The 21,490-nt window shown below is 42.8% G+C and overlaps 1 protein-coding gene across 1 annotated transcript in view; it reads left to right on the top strand.

Moving 5' to 3' along the window:
* The window catches only part of RAPGEF5 (Rap guanine nucleotide exchange factor 5), a 228,013-nt gene that overhangs the window by 108,054 nt on the left and 98,469 nt on the right, over nucleotides 1–21,490 (top strand). The window contains exon 9 of the mRNA XM_052001415.1: nucleotides 5,856–5,981. Within this exon, the coding sequence (XP_051857375.1) occupies nucleotides 5,856–5,981 (126 nt within the window). The remainder of the gene's footprint in view (nucleotides 1–5,855; nucleotides 5,982–21,490) is intronic.

Raw genomic sequence — 21,490 nt, 5'->3', positions numbered from 1 at the left:
GCAGTTGACCTTTCCTCACTAGGAGATTAGTCATTTCTCATTGTTTAATTCTTTCCCTGGAGAATCTCACATTTCCTGATGGAGCCATTGCTAACACGCCTCCCTCCATGCCGCTGTTATGTCTATTTTGAATATGCTTATATATGCAGATGTCACATACTGCCCTTTGGCCCTGATTTTTCTGTTTATATTCATAGTACTTAGCACAGTCCCCAGCACAACAGTCGATAATTCATAACAACTTCTTGATTGTTGATCGATGGACTCAAAGTCTCATCTTGCAACAAAAAGATGGGGACACATTTATTGTAATCAGAACGGAAGGCAACGTTTCATTGCCATAGAGAAGGGACTGCTCTAGGGAAAATCACATTAACTGCTCTCGAGTCTGTTCAAGTCAGCCAACATTTATGAAGCACAGACTATATGAGAGGCACTAGGCTAGGCCCTGGAGATAAAAATCAAGTCAACCAATATTTATCATATGTATAATATGTATTGGGCGCTGTGCTAAGCTCTGAGGATTAAAAAGACAAATAAAAATGGGATACAGAAATAGACACGTATCAGTCCCTGCTTCTACAGAGCATCCATTCTATGGGAAGAAAAACAAATCCATGGAGAGGTAAATAATCATATTAATCTCTTAACATTTCCATAGTTCTTTAATTTACAGAACGCTTTGCAAATAGGATTTCATTATATCTGTACAACTCTAAGATTTAGGTGTTAGTATTATGCTCATTTTACAGATGAGGAAATAGAGGCAAACAGAAGTTACAGTGATTAGGTTCCCTTGGCTAGTAAATATCCAGATTTGAATTTAGTCTTCTTGTTTCCAGGTCTAGTGCTCCATCCACTGCACCATTCAATAGTCTCACACAAAATATATAAAAGGAGGAACCAGAACACCTTCTTGAAGGAGGTGACACATGAGCTCAACCTTGAAGGAAATTAAGGATGTTTACATTTCAAACATAAAGATCAGCCTATAGAAATACACGGAGTTGGACGTAGAGTAGGAAGAACTGGGTGGTTCTGGGAGGTAGAAAACCATATGCTGAGATGGAAGACTTTTTAAGTAAAATTCAAAGCATAACTTTATTCTTCTCTTTTCAAAGAATCTAAAAAAGGTGCTTTTTTTGACAGTCTCACCATTACTCTCTGAGTCTTCTGGTTCATCAGCATTCAGTAAATTATTCACAATCAGTTTCCTATCAATAAATTAAATAGACCAGGATGACGGAACTCTGGCTCCTGGTTTCCCGTGGTTATTGCAGGAACTGAATAGTAACACGGCCACCAAAGTGAATTAATGAAGTCGTGAGTTTCTGGAATTAAGTCACTAAATTATAGCCCTCAAATAGACCCCAAGAGAACATCTGGTTATGCTTCCTGCATCCCTCCGTCATCCCAGACATATGGATGCCAATCTAAGCCTGAAAGATCCCTAGAGAATCCGGGAGCTAGCACGACCTGCCTTCCCTGCAAGCCCGGTGGTTATGGAATGAGAACTTTTGAGCTAATCACCATGCAAAATTGCATTTTCTAAAGTTAATGCTACTGCCGAAATCAGAAAATCAGGTGCGCAATTTTCTTCCTTTAATTATGAAAATATCGAGCTCTCAGAATAGCAGCTGACATAGCAGTTTAAATGTGTGGAAGCTCATTTAAAAAAGTAATGCTATTTACTTTTTTTCTCCTGGATCCATCAAGTGTTTCCTTGTCTCCAGGTAGACACACAAAAAATGCATTTTGGAATGAAAGCAAATGCTATCATTCGAATTGTAACCACATCAAATGAGGAATTCACATTGTTTCCTAAAGGCTATAAAACCCAAACATCCCAGACACACAGGCCTTCTACCCCCTCCACAATCTAGCTAATAATCCTGTTTATCCTAAATCTGACTCTGAGCCCCTTGGCCTGAGGAAAGGATGCTTCATAAAATCCCTACCACTCTCAATCTCTGCTGGGCGTTGTTGGTTCATAAATTGAGTCGGGGAAACAAAATCCTGGGTTTGAGTCTGGGATGGGATGGGAGACCATTGGCTTTGCGGCGTGCAGAGCTCTGCGTGGCTCTGTTGATCTTGGTCAGTCACCATAAAAATGGATTTTATGTGTAAGGGAAACTTGACTGGAAATGGTGATAACCCATTCTCTACTTCTGAGAAGCCAAAGCCCAGGGCCCTAATGAGAATGTGTCCCTATCAACATCTTAATAACCATCATAGTGATCATATCCTGACTTCCCATTGTATTCTGGTCTAAAGTTCCCAGAGATCTTTATAATCATCTTTTTTTCAACCCTGTGAGGTAGGTATTACAGGAAATCCTGTATTCTTTTTACAGATGAAAGTGAAATGAGATGGTTAGGGTCACTGGGCTAGGAAGTTGCAGGAGCAAAATTTGAATCCAAGTCTTTCTACCTCAAGCCCTCTTGTCTCATGGTAATCCTGGTAAGGACATAAGAAAACCAGCCTCCAAATCTCCTTAGTTTTATAGATCAGGTCAACACCTTGACCTGCCTCTGCTTATGATGGAGCTATGGTTTTTATTATAGTTGAGCACCTTTATTGCTCAGCTTCCAAGATGTAATCAGATAGATAATACAGGCAGTTCTTACTTTATGTAAGTGGACCATATAATGTGAAATTGCCCACAGATGGGGAGAAGATGGGCTGTGGACCCATGGAGGGAGAGGGCCAGCATGAGAGTCAAGGATACGTGGGAGCTGAGGAAGACACAGAAGAGTGGAAGGAGGCAAAAGTCTTTAAAGGTGCTGCAGGATTGGTTATTTTAACCGCAAATGTGAATGGGATGAACTCTCCCATAAAGAGGAGGCAGATAGCAGACTGGATCAAAAGTCAGAACCCTACAATCTGTTGTTTACAGGAAACACATTTAAAACAGGGAGATACATACAGACTAAAGGTAAAAGGCTGGAGCAGAATCTATTATGCTTCAGGTGAAGTCAAAAAAGCAGGGGTAAAGGTGCTGCAGGTCAAGTTTTGTCTTCATCTGCAGTGGTAGTCTCCCTGATCATCAATTCTTTGGTTTTCACTTGGAGGGTTTTGTAGATATTTTAGGGCTATTTCTTTGGTAGTAGGAGTAAGGAAACTGCTAAGTGTTGGGATAGAGAAGACATTTTTTATTAAAGCTTTTTATTTTCAAAACATATGCATGGAGAATTTTTCAACATTGACCTTTGCAAAATCTTGTGTTCCAAATATTCCCCTCCTTCCCCCACCCCCTAGAGAAGAAATAGAGAAAGAGAGGGGAGGAGAAGGGGGAAGACAGACAGACAGAGACAGAGAGAGAGAGAGAGAGAGAGAGAGAGAGAGAGAGAGAGAGAGAGAAACAAAAAGAGACAGTCAGAAAAAGAGACAAAGAGAGAGACATATATATATGTATGTGTGTGTATACATACATATATATGTGTGTGTGTGTGTGTGTGTGTATGTGTGTGTATATATATATATACATATATATATATTATAGAAAAGTTTACATGGGTATTTTATTTGAAATGTAGATTTTTTCAGAATGCTTTACATAGAGTTGAATTTGCATTATATGAGTTTATTTAAAGGAAGAACTATATACTTGTTACTCAGAGTACTTGGAGCAGCTGCTAAATGGGGCTTTCCTTGAATGAGACCATCAGGATGTCTTGGATCAACAATACAGGGGAAAAAAGGGTGGTCTCTGAACCAAATGGAAAGAAAAGAAATTCCTTACGTTTTAGACATTGTGCAGTACTTTGGTCACTAGGATGATGATGACTTATTGAATTAGCCTTTTAAGGTTTTCAAAGCATCTAACACACACTGTCTAATATGAGCCTTATGCTGGCACAACAAGTATTATTAGCCCCACTTTATAGATGAAGAAACTGAGTGAGTCAATCAATAAACATTTATTAAGCACCCACTGTGTGCCAGTTTTATGGGGGGGGGTTGGCTGCTGCCCATGCTGCTGCTTCTTGGAGCTACAGGTGAGAGTTGGATAAAGGTGGATACAAAAAGTGGATAAATGGCTTTCACTCCAGAGGCTCTGGTCCTCTCTAAATACCCTCCATCCTCTGGTAAAACTTTTCACAGACTGGCTAAATCAAGAATGAGGGTAAACAAGGGGTCTCAAACCCGTCAGTGAATTGGGGTGTCCACCCGCATGAGAGGACTTCTCCCAATGGGACGGGCAGATGAGAGCCATTTGTTCCAATGGCGGCGAAGACAGCTGAAGCAGACACAGGCGCTGTGGAGGGCTTAGAGCTTGGTCAGACATTGGGCCAGCACCCAAAGCCATGACAAAAACCATCCCAATTTTTGTACAGACTTAGATATGTTTGTATTTTCTCCTTCCTTAGAATGTGAGCTCCCTGAGGAAATAGATCATTTCCTTTTTATTTTTATAACCCAGGTTATATATAACTATATAACCCAGTTTTCTAACTAATTTCATGCCTGGCACAAAGTAGGTGCTTAATAGATGCATGTTTATCCGGTTTCCCCGTGTTCAGAGGATGCTTATCTGCTTAAAAGTGCAAGAGAAGTGTCCTCTCTCTGTTAAGAAGCCAAACAGAATCCATATTGTCCAATCTCCAATGATTGCTTAAAGCAGAGCATTGTAGGCAGTAACTCAAGGAAATATCCCCAGTTGTTGCACTTTTCTTTGCTACTAGCACGGTGTGCTCACTCCCCCCCCCAGCTCCCCAACTTCCTACATGTTTCATCTGAAACAGGTCTTGACCTAACAAAGCCCAGTTCTGTGACTGCTATTGTAGTGGAGAGAACAATAGTCCGTTACTCCGGCCAAGCCTGGAGTCTAAGTCGGCATCGAGGGCAGTCCTTGTGGGCCACTGGGAACTGGAGAATTCAGTTCTTGAGCTGGATTTTGTCCTGTTGCTTTTGCCCTGGACCCAAAGCATTCTGTGAGAATCTTGGGTTTGCCCGCTGATCTGGATGCACCTTGGACTAATTAAACACCACACGTGTCTTTTAGAAGTTATCTTTTTAGTGTTTTGCCAATTTCTCCTTCCCAGCTTTTATCTAGTTCCCAGAGTCATAGATTTAGAGGAGAAAGGGATCTTCAAGGTCACGCAGCCTTACCCTGTTAACCCATAGCAGAGGAGACTGGGATCCTAAGTGGGCCAGGGGCTTATCCAGGGTCCCACAGCGAGGAAGGGGCAGAGGCAGACCCAAAACCCAAGCCTTCCACCTCCCACCCTCCACGCTGCCATCCTGTCCCCAACTTCATTTCTCATTTTAAAGAAAGTTTGTTATTCTGGAGGTGTCGCAGGAAGAAAAAAATAATTAAATGGGAGAATTTCATTCGTCTCCAAGGACAATTTATCAGTTACGAGGGGAATCCTTAGTTTATCATTTTTGATGAGCTCTATGTTTTACACATGGAGTGGAAACCCTATAGAAATGAGAGCATTAGCTGGGTTATTTTTAGGACCCTGCCTCATAGTTTCATTTTTTTCCTTTTTTTTTTTTTTTTTTTTTTTGCGCCAGAGAGGTTCCTGGCTAACTTTCCCATGAGTTTTTAACCTCTTGCTAGGCTTTGCTTATGTAACAGGAAACAGGCTGACAGGAACAAACAAACGTTAGCATATCAGACACACACAGAGAAGCAGTTGACTGCAGTCAGGTTTGCCCTTCACTCCCTCCAAGGCGATCTAGACAGCCGTTGGGTCAGCGGGCGCCCCGAGAAATTGGCTGGAACCATGATCTAAGGCCACGCGGCCCCTCCAAAGATGAGCTGCTCCTTGTAACGTTCTACCGGGAGGAGGGCCATGTCCTGGGACTGTGGATTCAAGTATATTTTCGCTCTTTCTCCAACCCTCAAGGCAGGAGTGATGTGCAAACTTCAGGAGAGGGACGACATCGGGCGAATTGAACTCGTCCAGAAACTCGCCAGAGAAAACTGCCAGTTTCTACAGACGGACAGAAAGGAGCAGGAGAAGTCTGAGCAAGTAAGAGGGCTGCTTCTGGGGGGGCCAGGTTGGAAGGGAAGGGGAGGGCTTTTTCCAGCGGGAGGTGCATTTGCCGTTGATTCTATCAGGGTGAGGGAGAGTCTCCTTCACTGGCCAGTGGGCGCCGTCTGTACGATACAACGGGGGATGTTGCATGAAGCTTTTTTGATAAAAATAATTGAAGTCGCCGTCCTGGGTTTCAGAAGGTTTGGAAGCCTTTCTGTCCTTGATGTCCGGATGCTCCACCTGAGTTTATTTAGGTTCCCTTGCAGGTTTGGGATGTTTCTCCTTATGGTAGGAGGATTTCAGGAATATGAGTTTTGAGATATAATCCAGAAATAGGGTCATATCCACTTGTTAAAGTGCCTAGGATGTGCCCCTTGCCCCGGTACAGTTATTAGGAATAGACAAACAGAAATGGAGTGACCAAACCCTAGGGGTTATTATACACTAATGGGAACTTGTCAACAAGGTTGGCCAAGGACAGAACCGAAAGGGAGTTTTCCTGAGCTATCGGGCATCCGAACAAAACTTCTATTGTTTGTCTGTGGCTAAAACCGGAGGCAAGGGGGCATTCTGTCCACGGCTCTTGGAAGGCGGGATCCGAAGGGTATCTTGGGATTGTCAGTGTGTGTGGGTTCCAGCTGTCTCGCTGGGGATACAATATAACCATTTTCTCCTGCTTTGTATTTTTTTTTAAATATTGTTTGTGAGGCTCCACAGTGAATCGAGAAAGCGGATAAGGAATTCTTCCATCCCAGAATTGAATTTCCAATGCTTTGAGAGCTGGATTTGGAAGGAGGGGCTGAAGGAGAAGCCATCCCCCCATCCCCTGCTTTCAATCCATCGATACCATGGAAGGATTTTGCTCAGGAAGGGAGGAAGATGAGAATTAGGGGAGGCTCCTTGCTGGTCTGTTCAATAAGATATGCTCACATCTCTGGCAGGGACACTAATGATCCCAATTGCCATCTCCAGAGGAGGAGAATAATTGACCAGTTTCCAATAGTTGAAACTGAGCTGTTGCAGAGGAGCCTCCGAGCAGGTCGTTGGTGCTGGCAGGACCCCTCATTCTCTGGGTAACACCACTATGGAGGCTAAACAAACTGGAGGAGGGGCAAAGCCTGATGAGCTCTACAGAGGAAGGGAAAAGGCGGGAACACGGTCTGTGGAGCCCCGCGGAATCTCTAACTCAGTGAATAAGCACTGATTGAGCGCCTACTGTATTTCAACACTGGTAGGCATTAGGGATGTCCCCTAACCAACAAACATTTATGAAGTACCTACTATGTGCTAGGCACTTTGTGGTTATTGGTACAACAACCAAAGTGGAACAATTTGTGTCTTCAGAGACAAGGGGAGAAAACATCCACATTGAATTCACAAGATTTATTAAGGATCAGACAAAATCAAGGGATTTTGGCAAGGGATGAGGAGCACAGTCAGCCGGTCAAGGATGGGAGCAGATCAGCAAAAACCTCCTTTGGAAGAGGTGACTAGAACCAAATGAGGGATTCTAAGAGAGGAGATCAGGAGGGAGGGCAATCTGGACAAAGGGAACAACTTGTGCAAATGTAGGTAGGTGGAACTAGAGAGTGATGGGTGAAGCCCCTCCCCACCCCCCAGGAAGCTAGCCTGGCTATGTGTGGCAGGTGTAGAATGGCTCCAGATCCCCAAATGCTCAGAATATTTGGGGGATTTCATCTCGGGGCTCACCCAAGTATGAATTTGAGACACTGAAGGGAGACTACATCTAGAGGGATTGGGGGTAAGCCTCTGCAGTCGTCCTTAACCTCAGGGCCTTTCCTCTGAGATTCCCTCAAATTTATCCTATTTATGTCTTATTTGTACAATGTTATTTACATATTGTTTTCCCCTCAAAAATGTGAGTTCCGTGAAAGTAGGGACTGGGGATTTCTGACTTTAGCATAGTGTCTGGTATATAGTAGGTGCTTAATAAATGCTTATTGAATGACCAACTATAACCAAAGTATAGGCTTCACAGGAAAACAAAAGTGTTGTAGAATTGCTATGTATGATATCAGAAAGACTCCCTTCTTCAATTAGTCACTCACTGAATGCATTTTTACAAAGTGCTTCGCTTAATTTTTTATGATATGCCAGATGTAGCAGTTTGGGGTAAAAAGAGGAAAGAGAAGATGGGCTGGTGATACAGCAAGGGCAAAGTCTGAGGGCTGCTCTGGTACCCGTACTGAATGGTCAGACATCTGAGGAAGGCCTTTAGGGCACTGGGAAGATCCTCCATCCTCCATGGAGGGGCACAGCTATACATGCCCCAAGATAGGCCGCTCGGGGTCAATTTCCTTCTTTCAGATCCCTCAAATTCCTGTCACCGATCTCTCCATTGTGACCCCCTGACATTTCCAAGCTTGTTGTAGGGTCCCTCATCCAGACTCCCTAAATCATTGCAATCTTTAAGCCCAGTCCCTTCTTCCCAGATGGCCTATTTCCCTTCAGAACTCTCCCCCTAGAGAGTCTGTAGAGGAGGCAAGAGGCCTTGGGGGTCTTGCCATCTGTCCTGCAACAGAGCCCTCCCGTGTGCATTGGCTCCATCTCTTAGAACGTGAGCTCTTTAAGGGAAGGGATTGTCTTACTTGTCTAGTTCTGTCTGCAGCACATGATTCATAGCTCAGAACATCTTAGGCTCTAAATACTTTTTTATTCATTCATTCATCTGGAATGAACTGCTGGAGGGGATATAGTAGTTGATAAGGTCCCAGGGCCCTTAACAACTGAGTTCAACCATTTAGGGGCAAACTGGGCATGGGACACCGGAGGATTCAGGAGAAGAAAATGAACATGATAAAGAGATTCTGAGATCCAAACACATTGGAACAATTGGAATTAATCAGAAGAACTTTTCAGCTAGAAGAGGAGGCAGCAATTGATCAGCCTTATAGCAGAGATCACAAAGAACTTCAATTCTGGTGGTTACTGATGGATTATTTCAATTCAATATTGACTCCAGTCTGTAAAATGGGCCGTTAGCACATCTTTTCACCATTGGGTTTAGAGTCAGAGGAAGACTTTTTTATTTACTGTCTGTATGGTTGTGGTGGATCACAGTTTCCTTATCTGTAAAATGGGAGGGAGTTGGTCCATTGTCTCAGTTCCTGATCCTGTGTCACTATGTGACATCCTGGAGGAGGCGCCTATGGTTTATATGTTAAGGAAGAATAGTAGTGGATGTTTTGCACTTGGCTTTCTTGGGGTGAAAAGGATGAGTATTATTTTCTTTTAACATTAAGAGTTTTTCTCACAAATGGCATCCTAAGCTGTAAGCTAAGTAAGTCTTCCTGTTCTCCTATGGACAAGGGGATGGGGCCAGACCATGATTTCATTGGTACTCCCCAAGCAGGAGAACTCCCTCTGACCAGTGAAGGCCCAGAACCTGCTTCCAAATCCATTCCATCCTTTCTTAAGTTTATTCCTTCCCTGCTCCTTCATCTGTAAAATGGGATTGTCCATAATCTAAATGTGCTCTGATTCTGAGAACAGAGAGGCAGCAAAATGAGGTGGGGAGAGGAAGGCACAGGTTCATGTCCCTCTTCCTTTTTCTGTATCACTCTGGACAAGTCAAGTCATCTCTGTCTGGGCTTGTTATAGAACAGACTCAGATCCTGAGATCCTCCTTATGAGTTAGAAGCGTCTTAGAGACCTTTTCATTTAGCCCCCTTGGGTTACAGAGGCCTTAAAAGGGGAAATTACTTGTCCAAGGTCAAGCAGATGGGATTTGTAATGGGAGATGCCCATTTGGGCATGAGACCATAGGTTTGAATGAACACACTGATGCATTGTTGGTGGAGTTGGTGAACAGGTTCAGCTAGTTGGAAAAGTAATTTATGCACAACCCTTTAACTCGGCAACATAGCTACTAGGGCACAAAGAGATAAAAGAAAGAAAAAAGGACATCCATATGTTAAAAATGTTTATAGCTTCTTTTTGTGGTGGCAAAGAATTGGAAACCAAGGGGATGGTCATTAACTGAGAATGAGCAAATTATACTGTAGAAATATTAAAGAATAATCTTGTACTATGAAGAATGATGAAGTGGATGATTTATGAAAAATTTAGGAAGACATACAAATGGATGTAAAGTGAAATGAGTAGAAACAGGAGAACAATTGAAATTCTCTATATATAATATAGATATGTTATAATACAATATATAATAACAGCAATATTGTAAAAAATAATCAACTTTGGAAAAAAATTGGAAGTCTGATCAACCTAATGACTCACCACAATTCTAAAGGGCTCATGATGAAACATGCTGCCCATCTCCAAATAGAGAGAGCTGATGGATTCTGAGTGCAGATGGAAGCATTTCTCCTTCTCCTCCTTCCTCTTCTTTTTTCTTCTCCTTTTCCTTTTTCTTCTCGAAAGCAGGAATTAGTTTTGCATGATCATACAGATCTTAATGAGTTCTATTTTTCCTGCCTTCTCAATGGCAAGAAAAAATGGGAAAGGAAGAATTCAAAACTGGAAATAAAATAAAAATTGAATTTTAAAAATACTACAGGTTTGTCAATAAGATCATAGCCCTAGAAGTGAAAAAGATCTTGGAGGATAACTGACTCAGTCTTATTAGTTACAGATGAAACCGACTCAGGGAGATTGAATGATTTATTTAACTTCATGTGTTGATAAGGATTTGAACCCAGGTTCTCAGATCCAGAAGCAGAGTTCTTTCTCTCTCTCTCATTCTGAGAATCTCCACTGTGGATAATACAAATACTTTGGAACTAATCATTTCTATGCATGGAAAGACTGAGCACACTTAGTGTTAGAGAAAGAAATGACCGGATTTGGGGTGAGAGAAACCTGGGTGTGAATTGCAGCCCTGCTCTTCTCTTCCTGCAAAGCATTGGGTGGGAAGCTTCCCCTCGAAGTTTCCATGTGTATAAAGTGAGGAGGGGAGTCCGAATGGCTTCTAATGGCCATTCTGTCTCTCTACCTAGCTGGGCAGCCCTTACTTGCCTTGGCCCAAGCTTGTCCTCCCCCAGCCCCTTTTGGGGAACCCAGTGCCCCCTTCTAAGCTAAGATGAGACAGCAGAGGGGAGGGAGTTGGAGAACACTCATAAAAAGGCTTCTAATGACTGTCTCCCCCGCTACACCCATCCACAGAGAAGAGCTAAAATTCACAATGAGATGAAAAGCACTTGAATTTATCTGGAATGTTGGCTTGGGTGGGTCACAGGCACTGGGATTTTTTTCAACACAAAACTGAGACTGGCACTAAAGAAGCTCTTGTTTGTGGCAGGTGCCAAATTAACCCAAACATCGAGAATCCTCCCTCTCTTGTATAGGAGATGATTTCTCTGTTTAAAGAAGCAAATTGGGCTTCATTTAGGGACTCCCTAACTTCCTAGTGCTGTCCTGAAGTGGCGTGTCCTTTTCTAGGGAGGGGAGGCTTCATATGTGTGTGTGTGTGTGTGTGTATGTGTACATATATATACATATACATATACATATATATATGTGTGTGTGTGTATATATATATATATATATATATATATATATGTATTACAGATACTATTCATTCAGGAATAAGTTGCACTAGATGCACACTGGCTCTCTCCTCAAGTTGAATTCTATATGAGGTCTAAAAGGCATCACCAATTTTTAATTAGGGATCAATACCTTGGGGTTTACACTGTCCAGCCCCCCCCCATTTTAAAGATGAGGAAACTGAGATCCAAAGAAGTGAGGTCACATCAGGACTAAGTAGCAGGGCCACAATTCCACCCCAGACCCTTTGGCTCACAATTCAGCAAACTCACCTTGCTGTGAGCCTGTGATTCTGACTTTTCAGAGTCAGCTGAGGAAACACCCATGGAAAACTGCCCACCAGGCTCCTTTCCCGAATGGTCTTGGCTCTATTCCTCACTGTACTTTCCCTATATTCTTTATTTAATTCCTGCTCCTCACTTCCTTCCCCTTTCTTCAATAGCCTTTAGCCCAGGCGAGGGGAATTCGCACGTTGGGGCTGGGGATCCAGCTGGGCCGATTCAGTTCTGAGGGTGGGGTCCCTATTGCTCAAGAGTGTCCTGGATCCCGGCCCTACTTTCCTGTCACCCCATCCCAAAGAGCCATCCCTGCCCATCATTCAGGTCATTGAGATAGGAAAGGGGGTCATTATGCTTCCCTTTCCATTGAGAAATGTTTCCTTTTCCCACCATCCTCAACTTGATGAGGGTTTTTTCCTCCTACAATGGAGTCGTTTTAATTTGAATATGGACTAGCTGCATCAGCAAAAAATGCAAAAAAAAAATAGATTATTTCATTGAATTTGATTCAAAGCCTTTCAGAGGTGCTTTGGAATGGTGACCAATGGAATTGGAGTGGTGAATTTGGAGTCAAAGGATGAGCCTTTGCCACCTTGGACTTTCCTGAACTTTGGCTTCCTCATTTGTCAGATAGGGAGGCTGGATTCTTTCTCTGAGGTCCACTACCCCCTGCCCCAGATCTGAACCTCTGATCTTGTACGATCCCAAGAAATCATGATTAGAAATGGGCTTTGCAGACTTTCAGCTTTGATTTGAATTCTAGATAAACTCCTGTTTGGACCGCCGTTTGTTCAATTGTAGAGGGAGAGCCAGAGAGTACTTGTGGTTCCCGAGTTCTTTTCTATGATTCTGTCATCCTGCAGCCTCAATGAGTAACTGGAAACTCTTTTACCCACTGGGAGGAGTCCAGATTTTCCAGGGTTCAGGCAGCAAGTTCATAATTTCCACCTAACTCCCAGATTCAAGTGTTGTTGGTTTGTGGTTATCGCTGCCAGTGCTCCTGCTTCCTTTGCTAACTCCCAGTTACTCCCGGCTCCTTCTGTTCTTTCTCAGGGCAAGCTAAACCTGGAGAACTTAACCTGAAAGTCACCAATAACCCAGAATGTATCTAGGGGAAGGCAGCCAATATGGGCGGGGGACTGGAGGCCCTGCCATGCAAGGACTGGTTGAGAAGAGAAAACTTAGGACAGATGCAATCAGTGGAAGACAGATCCCATTAGCGTATTCTAGAATTTGAAGGCTAGATTGAGTAGCCTTGTTCTCCTGGCCCCAGAGAACCAGGGACAAGGGAGGAGATTTTGGAGATGCAGATTTAGCTCAAGGCAAGCAAAAGGTCCTTAGCAATTTGAGCTGACTGGAAGGGGATGTCTTATGAGCAGTGGGCTCCAAAGCTTTGGAGGTCCCCAAGTGGAGGCTAGATGGTCACTTGTTGGGTGTGATGTCAACAGGATGCCCCCTAGCTGATCTCTTCCAGCTCTGAGACAGTTTGAGTCAGAATTAAATTTAATTTAACAAGCGTGGACTACAAATCAGTGTGTCAGCTGCTGGGGATACAAAATGGGAAAAAAAATCCTGTCTTCAAGGAACTTCCATTCTATGGAAAGGAAACAACACACAGATTAGTAAATACAAAATTAATGCACTCGAAATACAGGTGGGAAGGGATCATCAAGAGAGGTCCCTTGTAGGAGGGAGCACTGGAACTGAGCCTCAAAAGGAGGGAAGGTCACCCAGAGATGAGAGGGAGATGAATACACAGTGTGAACTCCCCTTGGGCCTAAGTGAGGGGGCCGGTGGCACATAGTAGGTGCTTAATAAAGGTTTGTTGATTGCTTGATTGGACTACTGAAAGGAAAATGGGAACGTTTTACTCTGGTGTTAGATCTAATGGCTAAACTGAAGTGTCTTTTTAAAGAAAAGCTACAGGGCGGTGGGCCATGGCTTTGTATATAATCTGCCAGGGGTTATTTCTAAATTGGGAAACTTTTAATTGACTAAGTACAGAATAGAAGCGAATAAAAAACTCCCGGGCACAGAAAGGGAATTTTAGGGTGACTCAGTATCACATATCAGCTGTCTTCCTGAACAACGAAGAACACGATCAGATCCAAGGCTAGAAAATCTGCTGTTTGTTGTGAGAAGGAAATAGTGACCCTGGATTGATGCGCACATGCAGAGTGTCTCACTGCATTTATCAGCTGAACATTCTCTTGGCGTGAGTCATTATATGTGTTTTATTCAATGAGGATGAGATAGATAGTGGGCACAGACTCAAAGGGGCCCTTTAGTCCCATTCCTGTGTTTTACAGATGAGGAAACTGAGGTCAGGAGAGTGAAGTGTGTGTGTATAAGGTCACCTTACCTAATAAAGGGAAGTTCTGGGCTTTTGTAATAGACAATTATGAGGGCATCAACTTTCCAAGATCAGAGGGAGCCGTGATTGAAAGGGACCACAGAGATCCTCTGGTTAATGTCTTTTCATTTTCCAAATGAGGAAGATGACTCTAAGGGAGGAATAATGAAGGGCTTTTTAAGTCTTGTTATCCTCCAGTGCTTGCATGATATTTTAAGTGTAGCATCCACTTAATAATTGTTGAATAGTTAATTTTTTTGTTTCTGGTATACAGTAAGTACTTACTCAGTGCTTATTAACTGGCCAAATGGAACTAACTTACTAATGAGGTGAGCCTTTGTGTGATAGGGCAAATGGTGGATACCAGCTCTATGTACCCGCTGCCTGATGATTACTCTCCAGCCCCTGTCCTCCAGGTGGGCAGGTCCAGCTGCCTTCCTCTGCTGCTCTGACTGGCCAGCTAGTCCTCCCAACTCTCCCTGTACTCACTTCTTCCTCAAACCTGCCTCACTTTCTTCTGGTGACATTATTGTTCTCCTTTGCTCTCTCCTTTCCCATTCTCTGTGACATATCACTTATTTCCATCCCCTCCTTGCTGCTCCCTAGACTGCATTCATTCTGAACCTCGATACTCCTAGATCAGGCCCTTCCATCTGTGATCTAACCTTCAAACAGCTGGCAAAATAGTCCTCCTACAGCATACATCTGGCTGTGTCATCACTGCTCAAAAAAAAAAAAACCTTCATGGGTTCTTGTTGCCTGCAAAATAATCACAACATCAATAGTAAATATATATAGCCCTTTAAGGTTTGCTGGAAAATTTGCAGGAATAATCAAGAAATGAACCCTGTGTAGTTAAGGATGATGTGTCATTCTGCCAGTGTCCGAGGACATTCTACCCAATGAAGGTGCCACTTGTCAACATTTGGCCATGTCATACTGGGTCCTGTATGTGCCAGGCAGGGGCAGGGAGCAGTTCATGATAATGAAGCAAGGCCTGGCAGTGGGAAATGGCTGTATGGACTCCTTCCTCCATACCTCCTGTCATCCAGTTCTCTGGGACCCAATCTTCCCATTTCTTCACCAATATCTGATTCTCAGAAAGGAACTTTTTAGCATTCATTCAGCAAACTTTATTAAAGCACCTGCTGTGTGCCTGGTTCTAAAATAAGCTCTGAGGTTCCCAAGACAAAAGAAGACTTTCCTGGACCTTGGGAAGTCTTTGAGCTACCAGGAGATACAATTTGTAAACAGATAGAAACAAACACAAGCTCTCATGGATGGAGACTGAGAAGATTAAGAACAGCAGCTCCTTCCTGGGGTTGTTGTGAGGAGCAAATGAAATAATGTGCATAAAGTTTTTTCTAAGTCCTAAAGTGTTAAGTACACATTATTCTGGCTGCTGTTACTAATACTGTTGCTACTGTTGCTGCTATTGTTGCTTTTGCTACTATTGTTGCTACTACTACTACTATTACTGTTGCTGCTGCTACTACTATTGTTGCTATTATCGCTTTTACTATGCAGCTGCTGCTGCTGCTACTACTATTATTGTTGCTGTTACTGCTTTTACTGCCATTGATGCTGCTGCTGCTACTACTACTACTACTGCTACTGCTACTATTACTCCTGCTCCTACTCCTACTGATGCTACTACCACCACTACTACTACTACTGCTACTACTACTACTGCTACTGCTACTATTACTCCTGCTCCTACTCCTGCTGATGCTACTACCACCACTACTACTACTACTATTCCTGCTGCTACTGCCCTAGTACTACTACTGTTACAGGAGGTAGCACCTGAGTGAGCATTGAAGGAAGCCAGGGTTGCTGAGAAGTGACTCTGAGGAAGAGGAACATATTCCCACAGAACAGAGCTAGTGTATAGCTGAGCGCTGCCCATACATTGAAGAGAGCACGGAGCATATGAGGTCTAAACTGTGTCTGAGTCTCTGGACGGCTCATTGCGAGGACATAGTCGTGTCCCATAAGCAAAGTGTGAATGGCTTTATCTCTCAGTCTACTTTGGCATTTCTTTTTGTTCTATTGCTATTAAATCTTTTCCTGGGACTTCCCACTAATGGTGTTTATTTAAGGCTTCCTGTGTGGTCCCTGATTCCAAATTCTGTCTCACTCATTGAACTTCATTCTTCAGAATTTTTTGGTAAATTGAGTTTCTCCCAAGTATAAGTAATTTTCTTCTCTGTGGTTCTTTAACTTGTCTGTTCTCACTTAGAGAAAGGGTAAGGACTGGACTCGTGACCTCATTTATGTAGGGAACTGTTGAGGGAGCAACCTCCTTCTACCAATGTGGGGTTATACCTACTCTGCGGCCCCTTCTGGATGGGTTGATTAGAAGGGCACTGACTAGTTGAGCTGTCCAGAATCTCACTGCTAGAAGGCGTTAGAAACGAGGATTGGAATCCAGAACTTGTTACCAGTTCTATATCTACTTAGCCCTTTCTGTTTCATGTCCTCAGAGCAAAACAAATCCTCCCAGTAGTCTTTGCAAATGCCATTTGTGTGTGCTCACCCTCTTCAAATGTCTTTATGTCAATTTGACTATTACTCCAGATATACTTTATCATTGTCCAATATTAGCTGGCAATGGACACCTTGATGAGGAGAGGGCTACCTGCCGGAGTTCCCACACCCCAGGGGCAAGTGGAGAGAGAGAACGGGAGTCCTCAGGAATATCCTGGGGCAAAGAGCCTTCAGCAAAGCAGGAAATGGTAGTAAAATAAGGGGGAGTTTGGTGTGAAAAGAAAAAAGTGCTTTACTGTGAGGGTCAACAGTGACCCTAGCAATGGATGGCAAGCAGAAGAACTTGCAGTCCCCAGATTTTCCATTTTAATCAGTATACCGATAGATTTGACATTAGTGCAAATAGGTGCTGTGGGTCACCTTTCTCCAGTAGAGAAATTTGGTATAAAAAGAACAAGGAGGAAAGTAGTTATGATGATATCAAAAATGGCCCTCAAGAGCAAAAAACAAACACCATTTTTAAAAAATGCCTTTCCTCAGGGAGCTCACAGGCTAATTGGGGAAACAAGTTTGCAAACAAGTATATACAGACTAAATATATCCAGGGCATATTGGAGCTTTTCTCGGTGAGAAGCACAAACATTGAGGCAGATTGGGAAGGCTTCTTGGAGAAGGCAGCCCCAGTAGCTTCACTAACATTGCTTACATTTCTCCTGTACCCCTCCTCCCCCACCCCCCAGAGAGCCATCATATAGAGCAATAAGTATTTTTAAGAAGAAGAGAAAAAAACAATTATCAAAATTAATCTATATCTATATATCTATCTATCAATCTATAAATCTGAAAACAAGTCCTGTTATATCCATGGACCTCCCATCTGCACAGAAGGGGCAGCTAGTAGCCCAAAACTTGGGGCTGAAAGCAATGCTGTGACTCTTGGAGGAAGAGAATATGAACAATAACCAATATTTCTTTGCCATTTTAAAGATTATAATACCCTTTCCCCACACACCTTCCTTTGATCCTCACAACAACCAACACTGTTTTATAATTAAGGAAATTGAACCCTGACAGGTCCATCAATTTGCTCAAGGTCACATGATTAGAAAGTGTGTCAGGTAGCATTTGGACCCATTTCTTTTTGAGTTTTAGATCAGTACACTGTAACAGCATGTAAGGGGTTGTCAGTCTTATATGCAGGAGAACTGCAGTTGAATCTTTCTCCAACTCCTGTTTAGTGGTATAACCCTGGACAAATCACTTAAATTCTCTGGGCCTCAGTTTCCCTATCTGTAGAATGAGAATTGGGTCCGTTAAAGTCCTTTCCCAGCTCTAAGTCTATATTCCTTGCTGTTAAAATTCAAATGGTTTTCGGTTTCTAGTATTGTATGTTCTGATCTTTTGCTCTGAGTTAATGATGTGTGTCAGGTAAAAATAACAAATCTCAGGTAAATGGCAGGTTAAATGAGGCCGGGCTTCCCATTTCTTTATTCTTCTGTCTTGGTGAGAGTTTGAGAGAATCGTCAGAATTTCCTTTTCCCCGTGATCCTTCTCATTCAGCATTGGAGGGTAGTGTGCTATATCTTTAGGGAGAACATGGTGACGGGGACTGGCTCCCAAGGAAAGCAACCCCTTCCCCCAGTGCAGCTTATCCCTCCTTCATACCATGCCCTGAGCCCTGAAAGACCAAGTTGAGTTAAGACAATAAGCATTTATGAAGCTCCCAACCCATGCCAAGTTCAGGGTTAGGTAATTTGCCCAGGGTCCCCCGGTCAAGATGCATCAGAGGAAGAGCTTGAACTCAGGTCTTTTGAGTCCTGTGGGCAGCTCCCTAGTGGCTACAACACCTGCCTGCCTTTGCCCATACGTCTTCACTCCTTTTTTGCTCATTCCTTCTTTTGGGGTTTACCCAGAGACACCCTCTATGTACCCAGGCTAATGTCCCTTTAGCCAGGACACTGGCTGTGTTCTCCCTCCCTAAGTTCTTGGTGTTTCTAGCACAGTCAGGAGGACACAGTGTAACCCAATTAAACATTTTGCAATGTTCTGGCAGGATTGTCCCTGGGAGCTAGAAATGATGAGCAATTAACACCGGTGAGTCCACAGGTGGCCACCGGTCACAACTCTATCTCATCATTAGATTGTGTCTGTATTATTATATTTCAGTTTATTTTTAAGCTTATATTATTTCAGATCTCTACACTAGAGAACTGTTTCCATACCATTTCCAAGTTTTGTTTCCATAAGCATCCTGGGAGGGTGGAGGCCATACTGGAAATAATTACTGAACTAAGACATGGTACCTACACCGGGAAAGTTCTAATCATTAATATAGATCACTGCCGCATTGATTTGGGGATTCAAATGGCCCCTAGGTTCTAATTCTAACACTTGGTATAAATTGCTGCTCTCTCTGGGTCTCGATCTCCTTAAATGATAATGAGGCTAGACTTGAAAGTCCAAAGTTTTATCCAGTTTTAAATTCCCATAATCTGTACTTGCTTTATATAGATTTTTGTTATTGGTGATCCATCATTTCAGTCTGGTTTGACTCTTTATAACCCCATTTAAGGTTGTTTGTTTGTTTGTTTGTTTTTTTGTAAAGATGATGGAGTGGTTTGCCATTTCCTTCTCCATCTCATTTTTCAGATAAGGAAACTGAGGCAAACGGAGTTAAGTGACTTGCCTAGGATTATACAGTTAGTAAGTATCTGAAGCTGGATTTGAACTCAGTCTTCTTAATTCTGGTCCCAGTGCTCTTTCTCCTGAGTCATCCAGATACCCTTATGTAGGTTTAGGCGATTTTAAATTCATAAACTCTCACGGTTGGAAGAAACCTTAGAGTTTTTTAATTCAATACTTGCTTCCTGAACAAAGAGCTTCCTTATAACATCCCCAATTATTGATCAACCAGATGCCTTCAGAACACTCCAGGGAAGAGAGAATTGCCATCTCTCGGGGCAGTCCATCGGCCTGTGGGCCGCTTCTCTTGATTAGGTTCAATTACTGAACATCAAGGCTAACCCTTCTCTTGGGATAAACATAGAATCTTTGGCCCTGATGAACATGCAGGGTGTTTTCACTGAGTGTATGTATATACAAAAAAAAATTAGATAAGCAGGATATTCTGTCCGGGAACTGCCTGTTTTTAGAGGACAGAGAGGGTGCATCTGGGGGGGATCACATAGCTCCCTTGGCAGAGGCTCCAGACTTAGGAGAGCTCCATCTATTGGATACAGGCACAGGGTGTGATGAAGGCTTGCTGACTTTTTCATGTCCCTGTTTCCTTTCCTAAAGACACCTAACGGTGCCTTTTTAACACATCCTAGAGTTTTGCCAGGAATAAAGTCCGGCTCTAGTTGAAATTACTCTTTTCCTAAAGTCTAAGCGTAGAAGTTTAGAGGTTTGGGGTTAGTGTGCAATTCAGATTCTGTAATTGAGAAAGGGAAAAGACATTCACGATAAAAGGTTTTCACGTAGGATGGGGTGCGGAACCATTTTCCTATTGGAGTGGGATGTGGGAGGAAAGAAAAAATTCCATCTGGCTTCCAGCTGCCCGAAATGCTTTTTTAAGATAGTAGAAATAGCAAGTGGCTGAAAAAAATCACAAAAGAACATAACAGAATTTGGTAACATTCAGTACATATTTTTCTATTAAATCATAGCTACGTGCCCATCTTCTGCATCCAATCTGGCCCCGGTCTCAGTCGGGTAATTTCCACAGGTCCTTCTCCGGACACTTGCTAAAACTATCTCATCTGATCCTGGCACCGACCTGACTTGGTCTGGGATTCACACGCCAACCTCACCTGAAGAAGGCGATCATCTCTCTTGCCAACCCCTCCTTCCTGAAGTCACCAGAGGGATAAAATATTTCCTTATACATTTCTTAACCATAAGATAATTAAATTAACGAGCCCGAACAACCTTAACTAATGCTGTTAAATTTCATTCTTGTTCTGTTCCAGGAAAAGGAGTGGGGGAAGTGAGTCATAGAGAAGAATCAAAAGAGAAGGAGAGGCTGGGGGCACTCGATAGGGAGTGAGCAAGATGGGAGAAGAAAAAGAGGGATCATGGAATTAAGGAAACTGGGAGTAAGTTTGGCCAAGTTCAGATGGAGGGAGCTCCAAGTTTGCTGAAACATGCAAGGAGGAATGTTGAAGTGACCTTTAGGTTGAGGGCCAGATGTGTTCAGGTGAGATTGGAGGCCCCTTGGGCATCAGGAGGCAGCCTGGTTGGAGTTTCTAAACAAGAGGACTTGGTATCACTGATCCTTGAACCTTTTTTTTTTTCCCTTGCTCAGGCTTTATTAAAAGCAATTAAAATGACATGTCCATGTCCATAAAGGTGGAGGCTTCTGGTGACCTTGGAAATGGAGAACTAGACTGGAATAGAATTTTAATGTGGATTCTACCCTTGGCTTGAGATATGCTCTGGGAACTCGGTGCCATCCTTTGCTTTCTGTTGACTAGATAGTTGTTTAAAGATTAAATGCTGATAATAGGATCTTAATTTTTTTCATAGTTAAAGAGTCTATGTTCACCTTGTCTAGGAGGGTTTTTGCACAGTTGATGGACAGTTTCTTGGTGCAGAGAAAAAAATGCTGGATTTGGAAGAATAGTTGAAATCCTAGCTCTACTTTTTTTGTTGTTCAGTTATCTTTCAATCATTTCCAATTATTTGTGACTCTTTTTGGAGTTTCCTGGCGGGGATAATGGAGTGATTTGCCATTTTCTTCTCTAGCTCATCTTACAGATAAGGAAACTTTGGCACACAGAATCAAACGACTTGCTTAGGGTCACATAGCTAGAAAATGTCTGAGATCACATTTGAACTCAGCAGAATGTGTCTTCCTA

The sequence above is a fragment of the Antechinus flavipes genome, chromosome 5 (genome assembly GCF_016432865.1).
Source record: "Antechinus flavipes isolate AdamAnt ecotype Samford, QLD, Australia chromosome 5, AdamAnt_v2, whole genome shotgun sequence".
Lineage (NCBI taxonomy): Eukaryota > Metazoa > Chordata > Mammalia > Dasyuromorphia > Dasyuridae > Antechinus > Antechinus flavipes.
Note: the sequence above shows the minus strand (reverse complement) of the source record. Positions and strands in the feature narration are given on the sequence as shown.